The sequence below is a fragment of the Bidens hawaiensis genome, unplaced genomic scaffold (assembly GCF_021521415.1).
Source record: "Bidens hawaiensis isolate Kalapana, Puna unplaced genomic scaffold, B.hawaiensis_p1.1 tig00027122_1, whole genome shotgun sequence".
In the NCBI taxonomy this organism is placed as follows: domain Eukaryota; kingdom Viridiplantae; phylum Streptophyta; class Magnoliopsida; order Asterales; family Asteraceae; genus Bidens; species Bidens hawaiensis.
The window spans coordinates 179,579-200,287 of record NW_027494382.1 but is presented as its reverse complement, the minus strand read 5'-3'; the positions used below and the strand labels follow the sequence as shown (position 1 = coordinate 200,287).

At 34.3% G+C, this 20,709-nt stretch overlaps 2 protein-coding genes across 2 annotated transcripts; one reads left to right on the top strand and one right to left on the bottom strand.

The window, feature by feature from the left end:
• Positions 1-3,420: 3,420 nt before the first annotated feature.
• On the top strand, positions 3,421-4,629 carry LOC143574849 (uncharacterized). Its single transcript, XM_077059366.1, has one exon. It carries the CDS (start codon positions 3,493-3,495, stop codon positions 4,411-4,413), a length of 921 nt encoding a protein of 306 aa, XP_076915481.1. The 5' UTR covers positions 3,421-3,492; the 3' UTR covers positions 4,414-4,629.
• An 8,958-nt stretch (positions 4,630-13,587) lies between these two features.
• LOC143574848 (uncharacterized) lies at positions 13,588-15,199 on the bottom strand. The gene is made up of 2 exons (XM_077059365.1): positions 14,912-15,199; positions 13,588-14,708 (listed from the first exon to the last, which is right to left on the bottom strand). The coding sequence occupies exons 1-2, from the start codon at positions 14,975-14,977 to the stop codon at positions 14,259-14,261; spliced, it is 516 nt and encodes a 171-aa protein (XP_076915480.1). The 5' UTR covers positions 14,978-15,199; the 3' UTR covers positions 13,588-14,258.
• Positions 15,200-20,709: the final 5,510 nt, after the last annotated feature.

The following is a 20,709-nucleotide window of genomic DNA, read 5'->3' as shown; positions in this document are numbered from 1 at the left end:
TATGTAATCGATTTTTACTGGTGTCTAAACACCTTCTACTCTACATCTATTTAAACCCGCAACCACTTGGTTGAAGACAAAATACATCTCATATACCAGGGGTGCAATTAGACAAAATACACCAAAAGTTCCAAATAGACAAATAGTTATAGAAATTCAATCACAATATTTTATAAATTCAACAGAGACAAACGAGTTTAAACGCTACCAAAAAAAACCATGTTTACAAACATAAATCAATTTAAGCCAACATATTTCAAATTTAGACAAAATATCCAAAGTTTATGCAAATATGATCCATATTTAAATGAAAATAACATACGCTGATTTTTCACCGTAGTGGCGAGTGCCCTTTGCATTTCACACGTAAATGACTCATTCATCTCGACATTTTCAGAGCAATGCAAATCGTCAAACTCCGAGAAGTTCTGAATAAGCTGTATGGAGAGATCAAAATCGCTGGAAGTTGATTTTCAGTGATCTCTACTTTTTATCCTCCAAGCCCTTGTGATCATGATCCTTATATCATTCACTTTTAACAAGTGATGATATCAAGAAGGCAAAATGCTTTTGATCTTGGTAACACCGTAAAAATCTTATAATATGTATTATGCTAGAGGTGGCAAGACGGGTTGGTTGAGTAAAGTAAATAGATAACAACAATCTGTTAACTGGGATATTATTGGCATATCTTTTGTATTTAAATGTATTTATTAGTTTGTTAGAAATGGATTATGTATTCCGTAGTTAGCTCCTTAAATCACTCACCTCATTGTATCTATTTATTCATTGGTATTATTGTAAAGATAATTAACATAGAATATAGTTTCTTTCACAATCGGCTAGCATAAAACAGGATCATGAAGTGATGCCTTGTAAGATCCAATCAACGGTGACTTAATTGACTAATCCACTGCCAAATTCTGACTAGACGTCTGATATGCAGCGCTTAACACATGATCTGCATAAACCATCCTAGAAACCGCAAAATCCCATGAATCTTTGGCCAAATCATAGCTAAGCTCAAATGTAGTCAACCCTCCATGAACAAAAGTGTACTTCAACTTGCAAGTTCCTGAACCAAGAATATAATAAACAGATACTTTGTTGTCTGAATCAATCGTGAGTGTCCCATCAAGAATAATTTTATGTATATAAAGAGACTCCTAATCATGTGTATAGACAGAATTTTGTATATGAATCACCTAACTTGTTCAAAACACTGAAATCTAGATTCATAAGTACACCACAATGCACATGGTATATATTTACAAACAACAATATATGTAGGCAAAATTACCTCTCAAGCATGATCACAAGTGTTAAGGCCATTAGGCCAAAATATTTAACAAAAAAGTAGTTGGTCGAAATTTAAAGAGTAAACCAATGCATCAATCGTTTACTTATATAAGAAGTAGATTAGTGGTGTAATAGCATAGGTTTGTATGGTAAAGTTAAAATACAAAGGTTGACAAAAATAAGAAGTGTGAAAATGATTTGTGACCACACAAAAACCCTTTAAAAATAAATTTAAAAAAAATAATAAAAAAATCATAACTCAAAAATTAAATAAAAAACGAAAAAAATTAAAAAATTAAAAAACTAAAATGTTTTTGCCATCATTCCCATTAAAAAAATATATAAAAAATACGAAAAAAATATAAAAAATGACGAAAAGACACAATGACGAAAATATACATAAGACACAATTATAACTAAAAAAAGACACCATAGATCACAAAACATAACACAATGCTGAACAAAATATAGCACAATGTTGAGTAATATATCACAATATAAAGAAAAAATGACACAGTTTCAAGAAAAAAGACACAATCAATGACGAAAACAAACTCAAAACACAATTATAAATAAAAAGACACAATGACTTTTTTCAATCACCATTGTGTTTCTTTTTAGAACGAGAAAAATGATGGAATCATTTTTGTGTTTTTACTTTTTTCGTTTTTTTTATCAAAGTTTTAGTTATGATTTTTTTATTAATATTTTTTGAGGTTTTTGTGTGTCTAGAATCCTTCTCATCTTTCTCATTTGTGTTCCACTTTGTAAAATAACTTGACCCAAGATTTGTAGTCATATATAGGACTTCAGATTAATTAGTCATGAAAGTGAAAAAAGCAACTAGGAAAGTGTTTACCCCAAACCCATGTTCGACTAGGCTCGAGCTCGATTTTTATTTACGGGAGCTATAGATTGGCTTGTTTCGAGCTCTTTTTTAAAGCTCGGGCTTGGGCTCGTTTATTAAACAAACCTAATTTACGGCTCAAGCTCGTGCTCTCAGGCTTGTATAAGCTCCTTTAAATTCGAGTTTTTAACGAGCCGGATTGACTCATTTGCATCCATAAATTCGAGTTTCATTGTCATCCCTAATTAGACACTACTTTGTAGCCTAGATCCAAATCGTAACTATCTAGAACTGAAATGATGCCATGCCAGTGTAAACTGTAATATCCGGATCGATCCATGCTATCTTGGTCTGATTCTCGCATCTTGTATATGCCCATTTGGTTCCAGTTGATGTCTGAGTCAGGTCGGGAGATCCCGTGTTGACCCGATACACAATTCTAGTCCCACTCCGGTCCAAGTTGGGTTAAGTTCGTTCTATTTTGTGAAGAACATGTACTTTTGTCTTCTCACCGAAAGTTAATAGTCTAGCTTGCTCTTAAAAATTGAAACAACTAGAGGTTGCTTATAGTAAAACCTCGGCTTAAAAGTCACATATGAACATGAAAAATATACAGAAACATATTATGCTAGTCATGAAATCTAAAGATCAAGGAACATTAAAAACCTAGTTTCAATAAACTAACAATAACAAGAAAATGGTAAAAGATTATAATAGCTACAAGTAACAAGCCTACAACAGATAATACATTATAGAGATATTACGATTACGAAGACATAATAAAGTTAAGAAAAATATGTATCACTCTTTAAAATTTTCGCATACTAAAACGAAAAACTTAATATAATATTTGTTTATTTTTTGCCAATATATTATCTTAAATAAAACATATTTTAAAACGACGATTTTTTGTGTTTAGGCTGTCGCACTTTTTAAATTAGAGACTCGTTGTCTCACGCCGGTTTCAGAGTTTGGTTTGGGCGTTCTCTTGATAAACCATATCACGGGCTATCACTTGACAGTCATTGTGCCGTCATAAAATCAAAACTCTCTTACATAAGAGGCGATAAAATGAAAATCCGAATGAAGTAGTGAATTTAACTAACAACCTCTCGAGCCCCCTTTATCCACCAAAAATGATAATTACTTGAGGCAAATAAATTTATTGGCAACAAAACCATCCAATTTTATTTTGACCCAATTACGCGATTTGCACACGTTCCCTGAATCACCCTCTGATCCCTATAACAATAATGGCGGATCTTCACGAACAAGACGACGACGATCACCACCACGTTCCACCGTCAATTTCATCCCAAAACAATAATAATATTGATCAATTCATCATGAACCACCAACGCCGTCAGCAATATCAAATACAATCTCAACCCCATTCCCATCGTACTGTTAGGGTTATTCAAGATAATAATAATAATGATGATGATCATATTGTTTCCAACCAATTCGACCCGGATTTTGAGCCTGGCTCTGGGTTAGGGTTTCTTCTTGATAACTCCGATAACCCTAATTTTGAAAATGATGATAATAATGATAATAATAATTCCAGGTTTTTAATTGCCAATTGCACCAATTCATCCCAATTAAGCGATTTGAGGATAATTGATGAGGCCCGAGAAACCGATATCGTCGAGGAGGCCGAAGATGGCTTTTCGTTTCGCTGGGATGTTTTAGAAGACGAAATCCCAAACCCGAATGCAAATTTAAATGTAAATGCATATGAGGATTTTGAGTGGGAGGAAATGGATGATGATGATAATAATAATGATGATGATGATGATGATGCACTTGTTTCACCAATGCTCCTTACCGCCTTTGAAGAACCGATCGAAGAACCCGATGCAGTCGAGTGGCAAGTGTTATCAAATGTTCATAATTTTGACCCGGACCCGGACCCGGACCCAGAAGAAGATCAGTATGAGGATTACAATTACACGGAGTACGAGATGTTTTTCGGGCAGTTAGCAGATAATGACGCACCCTTATCGGGCCGGCCTCCGGCTTCAAAATCCGTGGTGGATAATCTTTCGACTGTGGTTATGAGTCAAGAACATGTTTGTGCTGTTTGTAAAGATGAAGTGGTGGTGGGAGAATTGGTGACTCAGCTTCCTTGTGGTCATGGTTATCATGGCGGTTGTATACTCCCGTGGCTGGCGGTTAGGAACACGTGCCCGGTGTGTCGCCATGAACTGCCGACTGATGATGTTGAATATGAACGCAGGAAGATCGAAAGGGGTGGTAACGCGTGATGGAAATATGAAAGGTTAGATGTGATTTTTGAAGTATATAGATACAGTTTTGAGTTGGATATAGTGACATGTTTGATGTTTTTGTATGTGGTTTTTTGGAATAATATGATTGTTAGAAAGATTACCCTTAATCGAATTCCGATCTAGATAGATTCGATTTGGAACCGCACTTGAAAACTTAGCTTGATTGATTTTGCCAGACTTGAGTTCAGGTTGTTGAAACTCAAATCGAGCCGGAGTTAATTGAGCTCAAGATTATAGTAAAGCTAATATATTATAAGTGACCTCGAGCCTGAGTTTCACATATCAACTATCAAGCTTGACTAGGCTTGTCAGAAGAAAAATAAACTCGTTATTTATATAGTTTACAGATTGTGAGAATTTAAGGATTTCGAAAAAATCGAGATCAGGAACAATATATGTGCCTTGTTCATATTTTGATGATCCTGCTCAAACAGTCTGATCAAACCCAACATAATTACCAGCGAATTATTTCTACGATCTAATGAGTTTATTTTCATTGCTAATATTTTGTGGGTTTGTAGAGTATATATATTAGAATGTAGAATCATCAAGATGGCTTATATTGGATTGATGATTTGTTTGGTTTATTCAGTTGGTAATGGTATTAAGATCTTGAAATAAATCATGTGTGTATTTTATTTGTAAAAGATTTGAAGAGAAATGAAGAAAAAAAAAGGAGAGGATGGGGGCGGGAGGTAGTTAATGAAGAAAAAATAGTGTTGGGAACTACAAAGGTTATACATTCATTATTCATCTCCCACATTAGGACACAACCAAACCATTAGGCTCCTTGTTGTGGGCTGCAAAGGAGGTAGCATGGGTGGCGTGGCCCGGCTTTAACGCCTGGTACCCGTGCCAAGGCGTTAAAGCCCATGCTGTAAAGGGGTGTTTGGTAGCACGTTAACGGCCAGCAGGGGGTGAGAAAGGTGGGCCCACAATGATTTCCAACGGTCCGTTTGATATTAAATAATAATAATAATAGTTTTCAAAATTATTTATATATATACTACATAGTATATATATGTAATTTTCAAAATTATTTATATAACTACACGTCATCTTCTTCAACAAAAAATCATACCCCCAAATTTCTATATATTTCATCTCTTTAATATTTCTTAACACATCGCATCAATGACTTCCTTGCAAAAGATCTATCGCATTTGTATTCGACAACCCGGTTTTTGTTGGAAACAAAAGGAAAAAATCAGAACAGGTGTGTTCAAGTAATTTTAATTAAAGTAGTCTTATATTTTTATCTAAATTTTAATTTATTATTAATTTAAGTAGTTTTATGTTTTTGTTGGTTTTTATTTTAATTTTAATTTAAGTAGTCTTATATTTTTATCAACACTTTATTTTGTTATGTTGATTAATTTTATAAAAAGTTATACTCCGTAATTTAATTTAACGCGAACCGGGTTTTAACTAGAGATGATCAAATAAACCGGTTTCTGGAACCGAACCGGTGGAACCGAACCGGACCCGAACCGGTTCCTACCCGTTTTTGTAGGAACCGGACCCTATCTGATTCAACCCGATGATCCGTGACCGGTTCTTGCATTTCTGAGTGGGGGCGGGTAGGAACCGGAACCGAACCGGAACCGGTTCTGGAACCGAACCATCCGGAACCGGTTCCTAACCGGTTCTAGCCGTTGGATCGAGTATAGCCGTTGGAAATCGATTTTTTGGCCGTTTTTTGACCGTTGGGGTCAAAAATAGCCGTTTTTTGGCTCCCCCAAGCACCCCACTACTAGTATAAATAGGTATTTGGTGTCATGGGTTCATCACAACACTCAAAACGCAAACCCGAACGCAAAAAAATACAAAAAAACGCTATTACAACGTTTTGAGTTCTCTAATCTCTTGTTTTCTCTTCTTCTATATTCATATTTGTTGTTATGGCTGCCTCACAATCATCGGTTGGTCAAGGTTCCAACGCCGAACCAAGTTTCGTTCGTATTGTACCTCATAATCGTAATCAAGAGATTTGGTGCAATTGGGATTTGGTTGATGAATTGAGTGACCATTCATTGAAGGCTCGGTGCAAGTTTTGTGGGGTTTATTTAAACCCACTTTCGAATTCAAATTTGAAGAAACACATCGAAAAACCGTATTGCAAGGCGTTGAAAAAGAACGTCGATTCGCAACAAACGCAAATGGATAGTGAAGGCGGAATATTTACATACCAAATTGATCGAGTTCAAGATCGTATGGCGAAGTTTGTGATTCAAGAAGCTTTGCCGTTTAGCCACTTCGACAACCCTCGCTTAACCGCCATGATTCGAGATACGCTTCAACCACAATACACTCACGTAAGTCGTCATACTCTTAAACGTTATTGTTTAAAATTGTGGAAGAAGGCCAAAGAGGTACTAATTGCATATTTGAAAATATAAATACGGGAATAAACTTAACTAGTGATGTTTGGTCGGCTCCACATGGTCTACCCGAATCTTATCTTTGTGTCACCGCTCATTGGGTAGACCCGTCATCGTGGGAAATGATGAAACGCACCATTGCTTTCGAACTCTTTGAGTATCCACATACGGGAGATAATTTGTTTGAAATTTTAGATTATGTTATAAAAACTTATAAACTAGAAAATAAAATATTTTCAATGGCATTTGATAACGCGTCGGATAATACATCGGCGGTTGATAAATTAAAATTAAAATATACGCCGATTTGCAATGGTGTATTTTTTCACTCAAGGTGTGTTGCACATATCATTAATTTAATCGTGCAAGACGGACTTGCTTCGGATGAGGTTACATCGGTTATAAACGATTTTAGACTAATGATACATGAAGTTTTTAAGAAAAGTAAAAAAAGACAAATGGAATATAGAAATTTTGTAAAGATACGGGAAGAAAAGCTTTGGGAGCTAATTGGGATGTACCTCATCGATGGAATTCCACTTGCATAATGTTTCAAAGTGCTTTGGAACAAAGAGAAACTTTACAAATGTTTCATTCTAGTCTTGCCGAGAATGATTTGGCAATCCCCTTTTCAAATGAGAAATGGGAAATTATCAATGACTTATCGATTTTTCTTGAAGTTTTTAAAACATCAACTACGAAACTATCGGGAACGTATTATCCGACAAGTCCCTTGGTTCTTTCGGAGTTATTTTTAATGGTTAACAATCTTAAAAATTTGAAAATAAAAGTCCAATGTTTTCAAACATCATATTACCAATGAAGTTTAAATTAAAAAAAATACTTTCTTGAATTGCCACCGGTTTTTACTTGCGCCGCCGCTTTAAACCTAATGTTAAATGTTACGGGGGTTGAATGTGTGATAGACGAAATTTTTTCAGCCTTAGATATGCATGAAGTTGACCCAAACTTTTCAACAGAGGCAAAAAATTATTTTAACTTGAATTTTAAATTTATGTATGACTTTTATTTAAATAAATATGGGTCAAACATACACATGCCTATGCCGGGGGGGTCTTCATCAAGTTAAAGTAGAGGTGTTCAAAAAAACCGGTTACGGAACCGGTTTGGCCGGTTCAACCGGAAACCGGTTTTTTAAAAACCGGTTTTTTTAAAAACCGGTTTAACCGGTTTACGTAACCGGTTTACGTATCGGTTATACGTTTTGGAGCCAAAACCGGTTTTATAACCGGTTATAAAAAAAACCGGTTTTTTTAAATAACCGGTTATTAAAAAACCGGTTAACCGGTTTTTAAAATAACCGGTTTATTACCGTTATAAAAAAAACCGGTTAACCGGTTTTTTAATAACCGGTTAACCGGTTAAACCGGTTTTCGAACGTTACCAAACGGCTTTATAGCCGTTTTTTTTTTTTTTTTGACCGTTTTTTAGCCGTTTTTTTTTTGTTTTTTTACCATTTTACCCCCACAAACATCTATATATAGTTTAGGTTGGGTATTGGTTAGATCACACTTGATTATACAACTCCAAACGCTCTAAACGTTTATTTCATACGCGATTATACAACTCCAAACGCTCTTCTTTCGTAGTCGTTTATTTCATACTCGAGTATACCACTCTTAATTCGTAGTCGATTATCATGGCCTCCCAAAGTGCTGCTTCATCGGTCAACATGGGTGCCTCGAACACGGGAGAAACCGTCGTTCGGGTCATCCCCACGAAACGAAACCAAGATATTTGGCAACATTTCGACCTATGCGAAATGTCTAACGGAACCCAAAAAGCTAGATGCAAACATTGTTTGAAGTTTTATAACAAAGAAGCAAACTCCAGTTTAAGAGCTCATGTAGAAAAGCCCTCTTGCAAGGTCTTGAAGGACGAATCCGGAAGTAGTTCGCAGCCGGAGATGACGAATCAAGGAACGGTGTTTACGTACGACCTTGAAGCGGTACGTCAACAGTTTGGCAACTTTGTGATTCAACAATCACTTCCTTTCAACCACTTCGACAACCCTCAATTCACGGAGATGATGCAAAAGTATGTTCAACCACGCTACCAACACGTAAGTCGTTCGACCCTTAGAAGAGATTGTCTTAAAGCATGGAAAAACGCTAAATCCGAACTAATTTCATACTTTTCAAACTTACAAACTGGTGTGAACTTAACAACGGATGTGTGGTCGGTACCTAATGGTTCGCCCGACTCATACATTTGTGTGACGGCTCATTGGGTTGACCCCCGGTCGTGGCAAATGATGAAACGAACCGTTGCGTTTCAATTGTTTGATTACCCGCACACGGGTAGAAATATTTTTAAACTCTTGGATAAAGTCATTCGACAATACAAGATTGAAGATAAAATCTTTTCAATATCGTTTGATAACGCGTCCAACAATACGGCCGCGGTTGGCCATTTAAAATTAAAGTATAAACCTATCTGTGATGGAGCGTTTTTTCATAGCCGATGCATTGCACATATTATCAACTTGGCCGTGCAAGATGGGTTAAACGTGATCGAAACGCAAAGAAACAATTTTAAAAGAATGTTACGAGATGTTTTTAGCAACAATTCAACATTTTCAAGATACAAAAAATTTTGTGAAGAAGCTAACTGTCAATGGTTGGGGCCTAATTGGGATTGTCCAACAAGATGGAACTCGACTTGTGAAATGTTTGAGAAAGCCATCCAACAAAAACAATCGTTAATTGCGTTTCATCAAATTTTGTCAAATAGGGGTAAATGTGCACCGTACGATCCTAGAAACTGGTTATTGATTGAGATCGTTACGGAGGTTCTTCAAATTTTTAAATCTTGCACAACTAGTTTATCCGGGGTTTACTATCCAACAAGCCCCATTGCTTTACCAAAAATTGCTGTCATGTGCACAAAGTTGACTGAAATTCATTGTAGGGGTGCACCTTATTTTGATATGGGTGCAAAAATGAAAGAAAAATTTAGAAAATATTTTCAACAACTACCCGCTGTTTTGACCTGTGCGGCTGCGTTAAACCCTTGCATCAATGTTGGTGGTGTTGAAGCTTTAATAGAAAAAATTGTGATGAGCTAGAGTTAAACGACGATCAAAACCCCCATTATAACCAAACTTTAAAGAATGCTTTCAACACCACCTTGGCAAACATGTATGATGTTTACCTTACAAAACACGGGTCGTCTTCCCAAATTCATGACTCGTTAAGAGCTGTTGCCCAATCCCAATCCCAAACCGACCTTGAAATGGGGATGTACTACATGATTTGGGAAGACGCCGGTAAACGTCAAAGGGTAAACACCCCAAGCAGTGAACTTGGAAGGTATGGTGGTACCAACTTTGTGAAACACATGACTCCGGATGAATTTAGAAGTCTTGATTTGCTGGCTTGGTGGAGAGGTAAGGAGGATGAGTTTCCGATCCTCGCCGCCATGGCCAAAGATTTACTAACGGTCCAAGCTTCCACGGTAGCTTCGGAGTCTGCTTTTTCTGTTTCTGGCAGGGTTATATCGATTAGGAGGACTCGACTCACTCCACCAGCTGTAGAGATGTCGATTTGCTACAAGGATTACTTGGACTCTTTAGATAGGGCACAACATCAACGCTCACTCGAGGGGGAAATGGAGTATGAGGCGGCCTTGTATGAAGACGAGGTCAATCAAGGACACACTCAACCAATGACCGATGAAGAAGCCGCGTACGACGATTACCTAAGGAATAGCTCGGGATCGGGTAGCGAAGAAAATGAGTAACAAACATCAACTTGTTAATGTAATCGTGTCTAAGCATTCTTTAATGTTTGTATTTTTGAGTTACGAATATGCGATAACGATTTAATGTTTGTATTTTTAATGTAAAAGCTATAAATGAAAGTTATGTGTTTTTAATCTTCCAAGCAAAGAATGCTAACAACGAAACCCTAAACCCTAAACCCTAAAGCAAAAAAAAAAAAAAAAAAAAAAAAAAAAAAAAAAAAACCGGTTAACCGGTTAGACCGGTTATTAAAAACCGGTTATAAAAAAACCGGTTTAATAACCGGTTCTAACCGGTTTCTAAACCGGTCCAAACCGGTTTGGCCGGTTTGAGTTTTCATTGATAAAAACCGGTTAATAACCGGTCCGGTTATTAACCGAACCGGTTTTTTTCTGGATAAAAAAAACCGGTCCGGTTAATAACCGAACCGGTTTTTTCAAAAAAACCGATTTGTGCACCTCTAAGTTAAAGTGCTACTAGAGTACGAGATCCCATGATTAGCCTTATAAACACCGTTCGCAACGTAACGGCTAAAAAACAAAGGGGTAACACCCCTTCAAGCGAACTAGGAATGTATAGTGCAAATGAGTACTCTACCGGTTTATCCGAAGAGGAATATGGCACTTTTGATATTTTGGCTTGGTGGAAGGTAAAGGAAACCGAGTTTCCGATTCTTGCCACCATGGCCCGTGATTTACTAACCGTCCAAGCTTCTACGGTAGCTTCGGAATCCGCTTTTTCTCTTAGTGGTAGGGTAATATCGGTGAGAAGAACAAGACTAAATTCGGAGTCGGTGGAGATGTGCATTTGCTTAAAGGATCACTTGGACTAATCGATCGTATTCAACACGTAACCACTCTCGAAGATGAAACACCACTTGATGTTCGAGTGCACGACGAACAAGAAGGCATTTCTACAAGTAATTCCGAGGAAGAAGTCGCCGCTCAATAATTACGACGAACAAGAAGGCTTTTCTAGAAATAATATGTCACAACTTTATATTTATAAGTTTAATGTTTTGTTAGTTTGTTTTTGAAGATTTTAAAACATGTAACCTTTTTTTTTGAACTTCTTAAAGTAAATAAAATGAATTTTATGTTAATTGTTTTTTTTATTTTTCATGTTATACAAATACGAATCGTAGTTTAGAATCCAAATCGCAAACGAAAAACGAAAAAAAAAAAAAAAATTTTACACTGTAACCGGTTGGAACCGGTTACAGTACAGGAACCGGGTTAGGAACCGGTAAGAACCGGTTTGATAGGTTAGGGGTCCGAGGGTGGGAGAACCGGTTCGGTTCTCTAACCGGTTCGAGCCTGGAACCGGTTTAAAATAGGGTTTTGAATATAGGAACCGGTTTCCTAGTCCCAAACCGTTTTGAACATCTCTAGTTTTAACCCCTAAACAAATCTTATTGGGCCTAATTTGGTGTGTTCAAGCAACTGGACTTTTTTAAGCGTTAGTGGGCCTATTGAGTGGGGTCTTTCCACCCTAACAGTCTGAACATACAATACGCCCGCATGTGTTGATGGTAGTGAAGCACCCGATAACGGACAAGTGTCTCGTAAGCAGAAATGATAGGCAAAACGGAACATGGAGAAATGTAACAAACGGTGTTTGGTTGGTCATTTAACCTAACCGTTATCAAAACACATCAAAATCATTTAACCTATATATAATTTTTCTTATTTCACCCTACTTTCTCACACCATCACGGCATCACCTGACAACCACCACCACAACCTAGCTACCATCAGAGCACCACCACTGTCACCGTCGCCGATACCACCGGCCACCTCCGTTACCACTTCTTTATTTTAACATTTTTATTGAGGTAGACATATTTTGTCATTCGCTTATTTGTATTTTATTCCTTCATCTTTTCCTGCATACAAAATATAAACAAAAGTAAGAGCATTCCCAACTAATCCATCAAATTTTGTGAGGGAAGTTTTTATAACATATGGAGTGATTTAGAGTTTTGTGAGTTTCTGTATATTTGAAAAGTTACTGTAGCACCCTATAAATTTTATTATTTAATGATAAAGTAATAAAAAATATTATTTAATTGAACAGAAGAGAGAAAATACCGTGAGTTTTAGTGTAATTTTGGATTTAGGGATATGGGATTGGATGTACATGATCTAATGGTTCACTCTATTCCCATAGGTTAACCAAACAAGACAATGAAATTATATTATTCTATTATCTCGTCAATTCCATTAATTCATCTATTTCATTACCCCATACCGAACATATTATCGTACCGGTCCACAAACAAGGCTAAAGTTTAGCTTCCCCGCATGCTGAAAATCAGTCACTGGGTGCCCCCCTGCTCTGCGTTAATATTGTAAGTTCTTTTTGATCAATTTTAGTTTTTGTCTTTAAGCTAAAACTGTTAATGTTTTTTTTTTTTGTCTTCATAATTTCTGTCTTCATATTAAAGTGTTTGCTTATCTTAAATTGTTTGATTCTTTAAATTGTTGTTTATATTCATTTGTTTGTTTATTACCTTATCTGTATATATTAATTTCATGTGGTTGTTTATATTAGGAGAAGAGGAGTTATGGGGAAAACAAGTAAAAAGGAAAGTGTAAGTTTCAAATGAAATTCCATATAATAGCATTTTCTACCTATATTTACTCTTATATGCCTAAAGTAGTTGATTTGTATGGTTCTTCAACGTTTGCGTAATGCGTGACGTATTATGCGTGACCTGTTTTTATTTCTCCCAAGCCAAAATTTCTTGTATGTGTCATTGTAGCAAGCTGAATGGAAACGGTTCAAAAAGTATTCAACCAGACCGATTTGTAGACAAATTCTGGTCAAGTAGGTTCAAAAACACTTGTTCCATGTTAGCTCTCAATCATTAGGCTATATAACCTTAGAGAATTCATACGTTGTCCGTTATAAGAAAGAAATAAGTCGTCTAGATAAAACTATATAGTAATAAGAAAGAGAAACAAATCGTCTAGATAAAACTTTTTATCGGCAATGCAAAATCATACACGTTGACGCAAGCTAATTAATGAAAGTGATTCTTTTAATGACCAACACAACACGGTTCTATGAATTAAGCTTTTAAACCTTTTTTTGCTTTGGAAACACGCAAATGAACATTAGATTTATGCTATAATAAACAATATTTTAATAGTACTACGTACTTACAATAATAAACTACAATTAAGCTCATAAAGAAAAGCATATACATGTTAATCCTTATCTACTCAGCCCAAACCTTAATTAGCAAAAATAATTAAATTAGTTATGATAATTAAGGAATGGATCATGTGCAGCATGAGATGGTTATGGTGTAACCTATCTGTTAAGTTGGGTGTTTGAGCTGTGGCTTACCTTCATGGCATGTGCTTTACCAACTTTACAAATGTTCCATTTTACCATCTCATTGTACCATACAACTCTTTCATTCAAATATATCTTAGATATTATGAGACTAAAAAACATAAGATATAACATAAGATTGATCTTTCATATTTCATTAGATTTACAGGAACCATACGCACAAAAAAAATAATAATAGTATGATTCCTAATATTAATCAAAAGCTTTAGCTAGCTAATACACTACCACCAGCCTCGTGCACCGGGATTGCCCTGCCTGCTAGTGGTTAGTGGTTACCACCTACCACTGCCACCACCATCACCGCCGCCAGATTTTCACTTTCGAGTACCCAAAAACCAAGCCATATTGCCACTTTGAACAGTAGTAATCACACCTCTCTTTTCATTAACAAAACTCTCATCTTTCTTTCTTGATTCTTGATCATGTCCATCTTTCTTCTTCCTTGCTGCTTTCTTGTTCTTCTTGCTTAAACACTTGGAGTTTCCTTTATTATGCTTCACATCTTGTTGCATATGCAAATGGCTTGGACCAGAAGAAGCATCAGAAGTCATTGAATCATCAGTATCTTCATCTTCATCCTTTGTAACACCATACTTCACATCACCACCACCACCAGTATTATCATCATCATTATTATTATTAATATTATTATCATCATCATCATCCATGGAAGAACCAATGTACATTGTCCAACCAGATTCACTGCTCTGACATTCTTCTGTTCTATCTCCATGTACTTTGGAAGATGATTCCATATTTTCTGCCTGATAATAATCCAACAAAAATATGAAAGAAAGAAGTCAAGAACACAAGATAATAAGAGTTTATTCTAGCTCATCTTATGATTCTTATATATATATATATATATATATATATATATAAGTACAAACCAAGTAGCTAGCTGGATATTAGCCCCACACCACCCCACCTTTCATATAAAACCACAAAGAACAAAGAACAGACATACCTTTTGGAAGTTGGACAAAAAAACCTTGGTAATATGTAACATAATATAAAGGTGTAAATATGTCATTTATTTTATTCTTTTACATGATTAAATTCTATCTTCTCAACCTATCTAGCAAACTAAATAAGGTCATAACTCCTCTGAATTTTCACCTGTTTACCATCACCAGGCTGTCAAATAACTCTAATAATAACAAGATAAATTATTTTTTTTATAAAGCAAAAGGTATGATTGACACAAGTTCTTGAATATTGAAAGAAGAGGGGAGGTGGGTTGTTCAGTGAATATCCAATCATATTTACTATTACACTGCATTTCATTTAATACAAAGATGTAAACCTTGCTTTTTCATGACTAAATAAATGCATATACAGATGAACATGGATACATACAGGCTATATATATATAGTCTTGATGTGACAAAGAGTATATGTTTTATAATGCATGTGCATGACCCTCTAAACCTCTTTCTTCTTAAATGTCTTAATTAGAGAATGGCATCTTCAGTTAACACTAATTTGAAGTTAATTAACTTTTTTTTGTTGAAGACTTTTGTTTTTTCGGGTTTGTTTTACAATGCATATGCCGTTCAGAAAAAAAAACGCATATAATTATTAGTCGATTTTAAATTTGGAAGTGAGTGAAAACACATGTCTGTAGAGTAGGCATTAAACATGGCTAAAACACTTGTAGACAAGACCAAATGACTAATATGTTGTTGTTTGTTTGTCACCGTGTCTAATTATACATTTTCTAAAAAAACAAACAAATTATATTATTCAAACCACTTAAATCAAATGTCTAATTTTTGCCTATCTTCAGGTTACAGGTTATAAAAAAAGCTAGAAATCAAATATACAGTACTTTTAAGAACGTGTCGCAGTGGTAAGGTTTATTTTTAACATGCATCAAAGATCATTTGTTCTCATTGGTTAATAAGGTATTGATAGAACTGATAAATTTTACGGATTAATGATTATAAAAAGAGTAATTTTATTTTATATATATATATATATATATATATATATATATATTTGTGTGTGTGTTTTATCGTTATTAAGAATGCCAGAAATTGAATTAAAGATGAGGTGCTTTCCAGTGGAAGATATTACAGCATAGCCAACAGGAGACTCACTCTGACTCTATCCTTTTTCTCTGCATCATTCATCATCTCTTTTCAAACAATTTAATGAATATACCTTTTTCTTTTTTACCTTTCTTTGGACTTCTAAAGGATATGGCAAAAAAAGAAAGATTTGTCCAATTTACAATTCAATTATTTTCTTAAAAATGAGATATTTGGCGGGCTTCATAAATGGGTAAAATCACTTTTAGCTATAATAATAACAAGTGTAACTTTATTATATATACTTATAAAAATTTTGTATCATTATTTAAAATAATTGCAAAATTTTTAAGCTAGTAAATATAGTTAGAAACTTTGACTTGTTTAACTAGTTTCATAGTCACAAGAAAGAAAATCATTTTCGTTACACATGTGATATTTAAAACGTACTAACTTAGAAACACGTTAGAGCATTCGCAATAGAGTCTACTCATACCTAACTTATAAGAAAAATATGTATATATGTTTATTTTCACTCATATATTAGAGTCCCGATACCCTAAATTTATATGAGAAACTAAATTAAAACCTCATATTTGGATTCTCATTATTCACCATCATCTTATATATTAATATGGTTATGTATAAAAACGTGTATTATTTAATTGATTATGAATATACATGGAGAATTAGATGCGAAAAATATTTAAAAAGTGAACAATTTAAGAATACATGTGTTTTTTTGTTTAAAGTTTATGGTTGGGCTCGGGATTTCGTTAATTATATATAATTTAATCAAAACTTTTTATTGAAATATATCCATTTTTCACCATATATTTATTTTAGTGAAAAAAATATTACTTTTCAGTAAGACTTGTGCATGATTTCCCACTAAATAGTTAGTTAATTTAATAAACAGTTTCTTTTCGTTAGGGGTGTGTGCAGTTCAGTACGGTTTTAAGTCTTAACCGAAATGTTTGGTTATTAATAAAATTAACCATCCGTCTTTTGGTTAAATGGCTTCCTTTACTCGGTTTTTGTGCTGGTTATGGCTCGGTTTTGGTTAATCTGAAAGTTTGAACAGTTTGTACCAAAGTCTAATATTAAGAAAGACCATGGACACACATCTCCATGAGGTTCAAGCCTTTTCTCTTGGTAATGAAACTGCAACTCTTAAATCAAAACCAAAGGAAATGAAAACTTAACAAACTTGTTGATTTTCATTTTGATCTCTACTACTCCAAAACGATTTCAGGTATCATCTCAAGTTTAATGTTACTCATATTTCTATTAGTTTTCCTATTCATGTCTAAATTCAGTTAATGCAGTTTGATTATATTGGTTATGATTCGGTTATTTGGTTACCCTTACTTTTCATAAATAGTTAATTGTAAGATTTCATCAAATCCTATTAACTTTATAGTCAATGCTCTAATTTAACTTTTTTTTATAGAACTCTCACATATATAAAAATATAATACACTAATATAAGTGATAATCATAAACCATTTATCAAAAAGATATATAGAGTTAGATAACAATAAATTATTAATGTGTTTATTTAGGCCATTTCAATTCTATTAATAAGCCAATCTGGGTCAAACTAAATTAATCAACCGATCAAAACTAATTCTTATAAACATGTTAACTTAAAAGTGTTCAAATGAGTCTTTAGGGCATTCATAGTGATCCACGCCCAGTGGCATGGAAGAAGCCTATTCAGCAACAACGTGGCAACACTTTTGAGGCGTGGATGGGCATTTTGCGGGAGCTACACCACGCCTATGAGCATGGAGAGGGCATGGAAGGCGTAGGTGTGGTTCTAACCAAAGGATGAAGGGGCAATTTGTTGCTCCTCCTCGAACATGGTGTTGAGGGGTCCAACATGGTGTGGTTCCAACCCATGAACGCGGAACACTACACACCCTTGTGAAGTATGAATACTATCAACATATTAACTATAGATGCTATCGATATGTGGATCCCATCTTATTGTTGAGTTAAAATTTCTGCTACATAAAAGTTAAATCTAGGGAAAGTCATAATAAATCAAATGATAACCAAATCTAATACAATTAATACATCTTACCTTTTTCTTGATTTTTAGTAAGATAGTCTTACAACAATTTTTTATTATGAAAGAAGAACCAGTAAGTCAGACGCGATTAAGACCAAATAATGTATTTTTTTTTCAAAAGTTACTAAAGTGAAACTTTTAGTTATTAAAACACCATCGTTTAATTTACTCTTGAAGAAAACCAAACCATGATATTATAGTGGCCCTATAATAATACGTATAAAACGTGTCCTCTATATATATTAATAAAGTTAATGGGTGATTAAAAAACTAATAAGAAAAGTTACCAAATTATGGTTTTGTTAATTGGAAAAGCAAGAAACCACATGGAAGTAGGGTCTCATTAAGATGTTCTAATGTCTTTGGTTCACCTATCAATTTCAACTAATTCCCCTCATTAGTTGGATTTATGTCAATCCGTTTTTCACGTTTAAATTTGTGACATTGAAATGACTCTTGACTTTGATTGAATTCATGTATGTGTTGTTTGGAATGTGTTTTTCTATGTTTCTATAAAGATGATACAAGACATGATCATAAGAATATTTTATGAAAAATTTATCTCTAACTAAGTGAAGTTGATGATACAAATCAAATCTCATTTTAGTTTTACCCCCCAAAAACATATAGTTTTTAAAAGTGAAGATAAGATAACGAAAAAGAAAGCAATTCATCGGTCATTTCACATGATAAAAACTTGCACTAGAACTAGTATTTCCAATTAATTAATTAATATAAGATAATAGAATTCGAAAAATCAGCTGAATTATTATCTTATCCAGGTATGAGTGGAAAGGTATATAACCAGACCTCTCATCCAATATAATCAATGAAATAAAACATCTTTTGGTTGATACCGGTTCCAACTAATGAATTAGCTAATAACGATCACATCTTTTATCATATTCATTCCCAACGGTCCGCAACTAATAGAATTATAACGCCGTTTGTTACAGGTCGTCAAAAAAACGTTTTTTACCAGAAAGCTCACAATTTTTTCCCAAAAGACGTTCTTAATTTTGGCTTTATTTTTAAATTAACATAAAGCAATTTGATCACATTCAACACTTAAGTTAAAGGAATAACATGGCATATTTCTCATCAAACTTTGATAGCATACAAAGTGAGTTGTAACATATAATGATAAAATATCTAATTCCACACTCTATTTAGCTTTATTTGACGCTATGATACCTCCACTGATTCTTTCAACCTATTTCACAAGGCCAAGACCAAGTGGCATGGAATCGTTACTTATTGTTATCAACACTTATGTGCGCATTTAAGGTTTTCACCACTTTCACTGGTCTCAACTTTTACATTGTTTGTTTTCGTTGGACCCGCGTTAAAAAAAAAAAAAAAACTTAACGGCGTTAAAATTTTCCAAATTTCAAATTGATGTTTTAGGGTTTTCGTTCGGAATGAGGATACGAGTCGATTGATGTAAAACTTACTTCAAAATGGTGGTCCAAACGACTAAAGTATGCTTCAATTCCGGTGTTTAATCTTTTAATTAACAAATTTCAAGTTGTTTGGAGTACCGTTTCAAGGTAGAATTTACATCAATCGACCCGTATCCTCATTGCGAATAAAAGCCCTAAAACATCAAGTTGAAATTTGGAAAAAAACTTAAAGTCGTTAAGGTTTTTTTTAACAGAGGTCCAATGAAAACAAACAATGTGAAAGTTGAGACCGGTGATAGCTATTTTCTAAGTTGAGATTAATATAGACCAACTGTATTAAGTTGAGATTATTAAAATTCAATTTCTCTTTACGAGACGGACACCTTACTTAACCATTCATCTTTTAACATCTGTATGTGCATTTTAAGTAAGTCTATCTTACGTAACTAACCATATGTCACCTTTTATTTTGTCACTCGAATTATGTATTGGTGTCATTTTCAAAAACAACCTTGTCATTCAACCATTAAATACTAATATAACACATATAAAAAGTTACCCACCTCATGTAGCATCAGTCCTTTAATTATGTTGTGTTGTTAAATATGATTCTAGGTTGTTTTGTGGTTTTAGTTGATTAAACTTAGAAGCTCTTGAGTTATTTTATTTTTATATACACTAAAATGAAATAAATAAAATCATAAATATTTAGCATGATCAACTTCAAAAGGTAATAGCATCAATAATGTGAAGTGTCACTTTTATGTAAATTTATCATGTTGACCAATTTAGTGAGACAAAGTGATGTCATTATATTAGTATATTTTGTTTGTCCGTTTGGAAGTATGTGATGAAAAGTGTCCTAAAATTCCCTCTCTAGGGGGAATTTAACAATGTGAAGGGACAAACAAACCTTTGCAAGCTGTAAAGATCTCTAATATTATTTCTTTTTTTTAAACAAATTCATCTATTTTTCTTTTAATCACACAAGTATGATAAGCTAATGTAAAATAAAACTATTAGAGTTAATAAACTGCAAAGATGATTGAAGTCAAGACCACATATCATCAATATTAAACAACTATGAAAACATGTTACCGGAAAACTCATAGGACCAGTAAATACTATGAGTCTATGAGAATTCATTACCATATAGTGCTCATGGGACCCTGTCAATACTCTACTAACAAACGGTGAAGGTCAATCAGCAAAGACATATACAGTCAAGAGATTATGACAGGAAAATAAAATT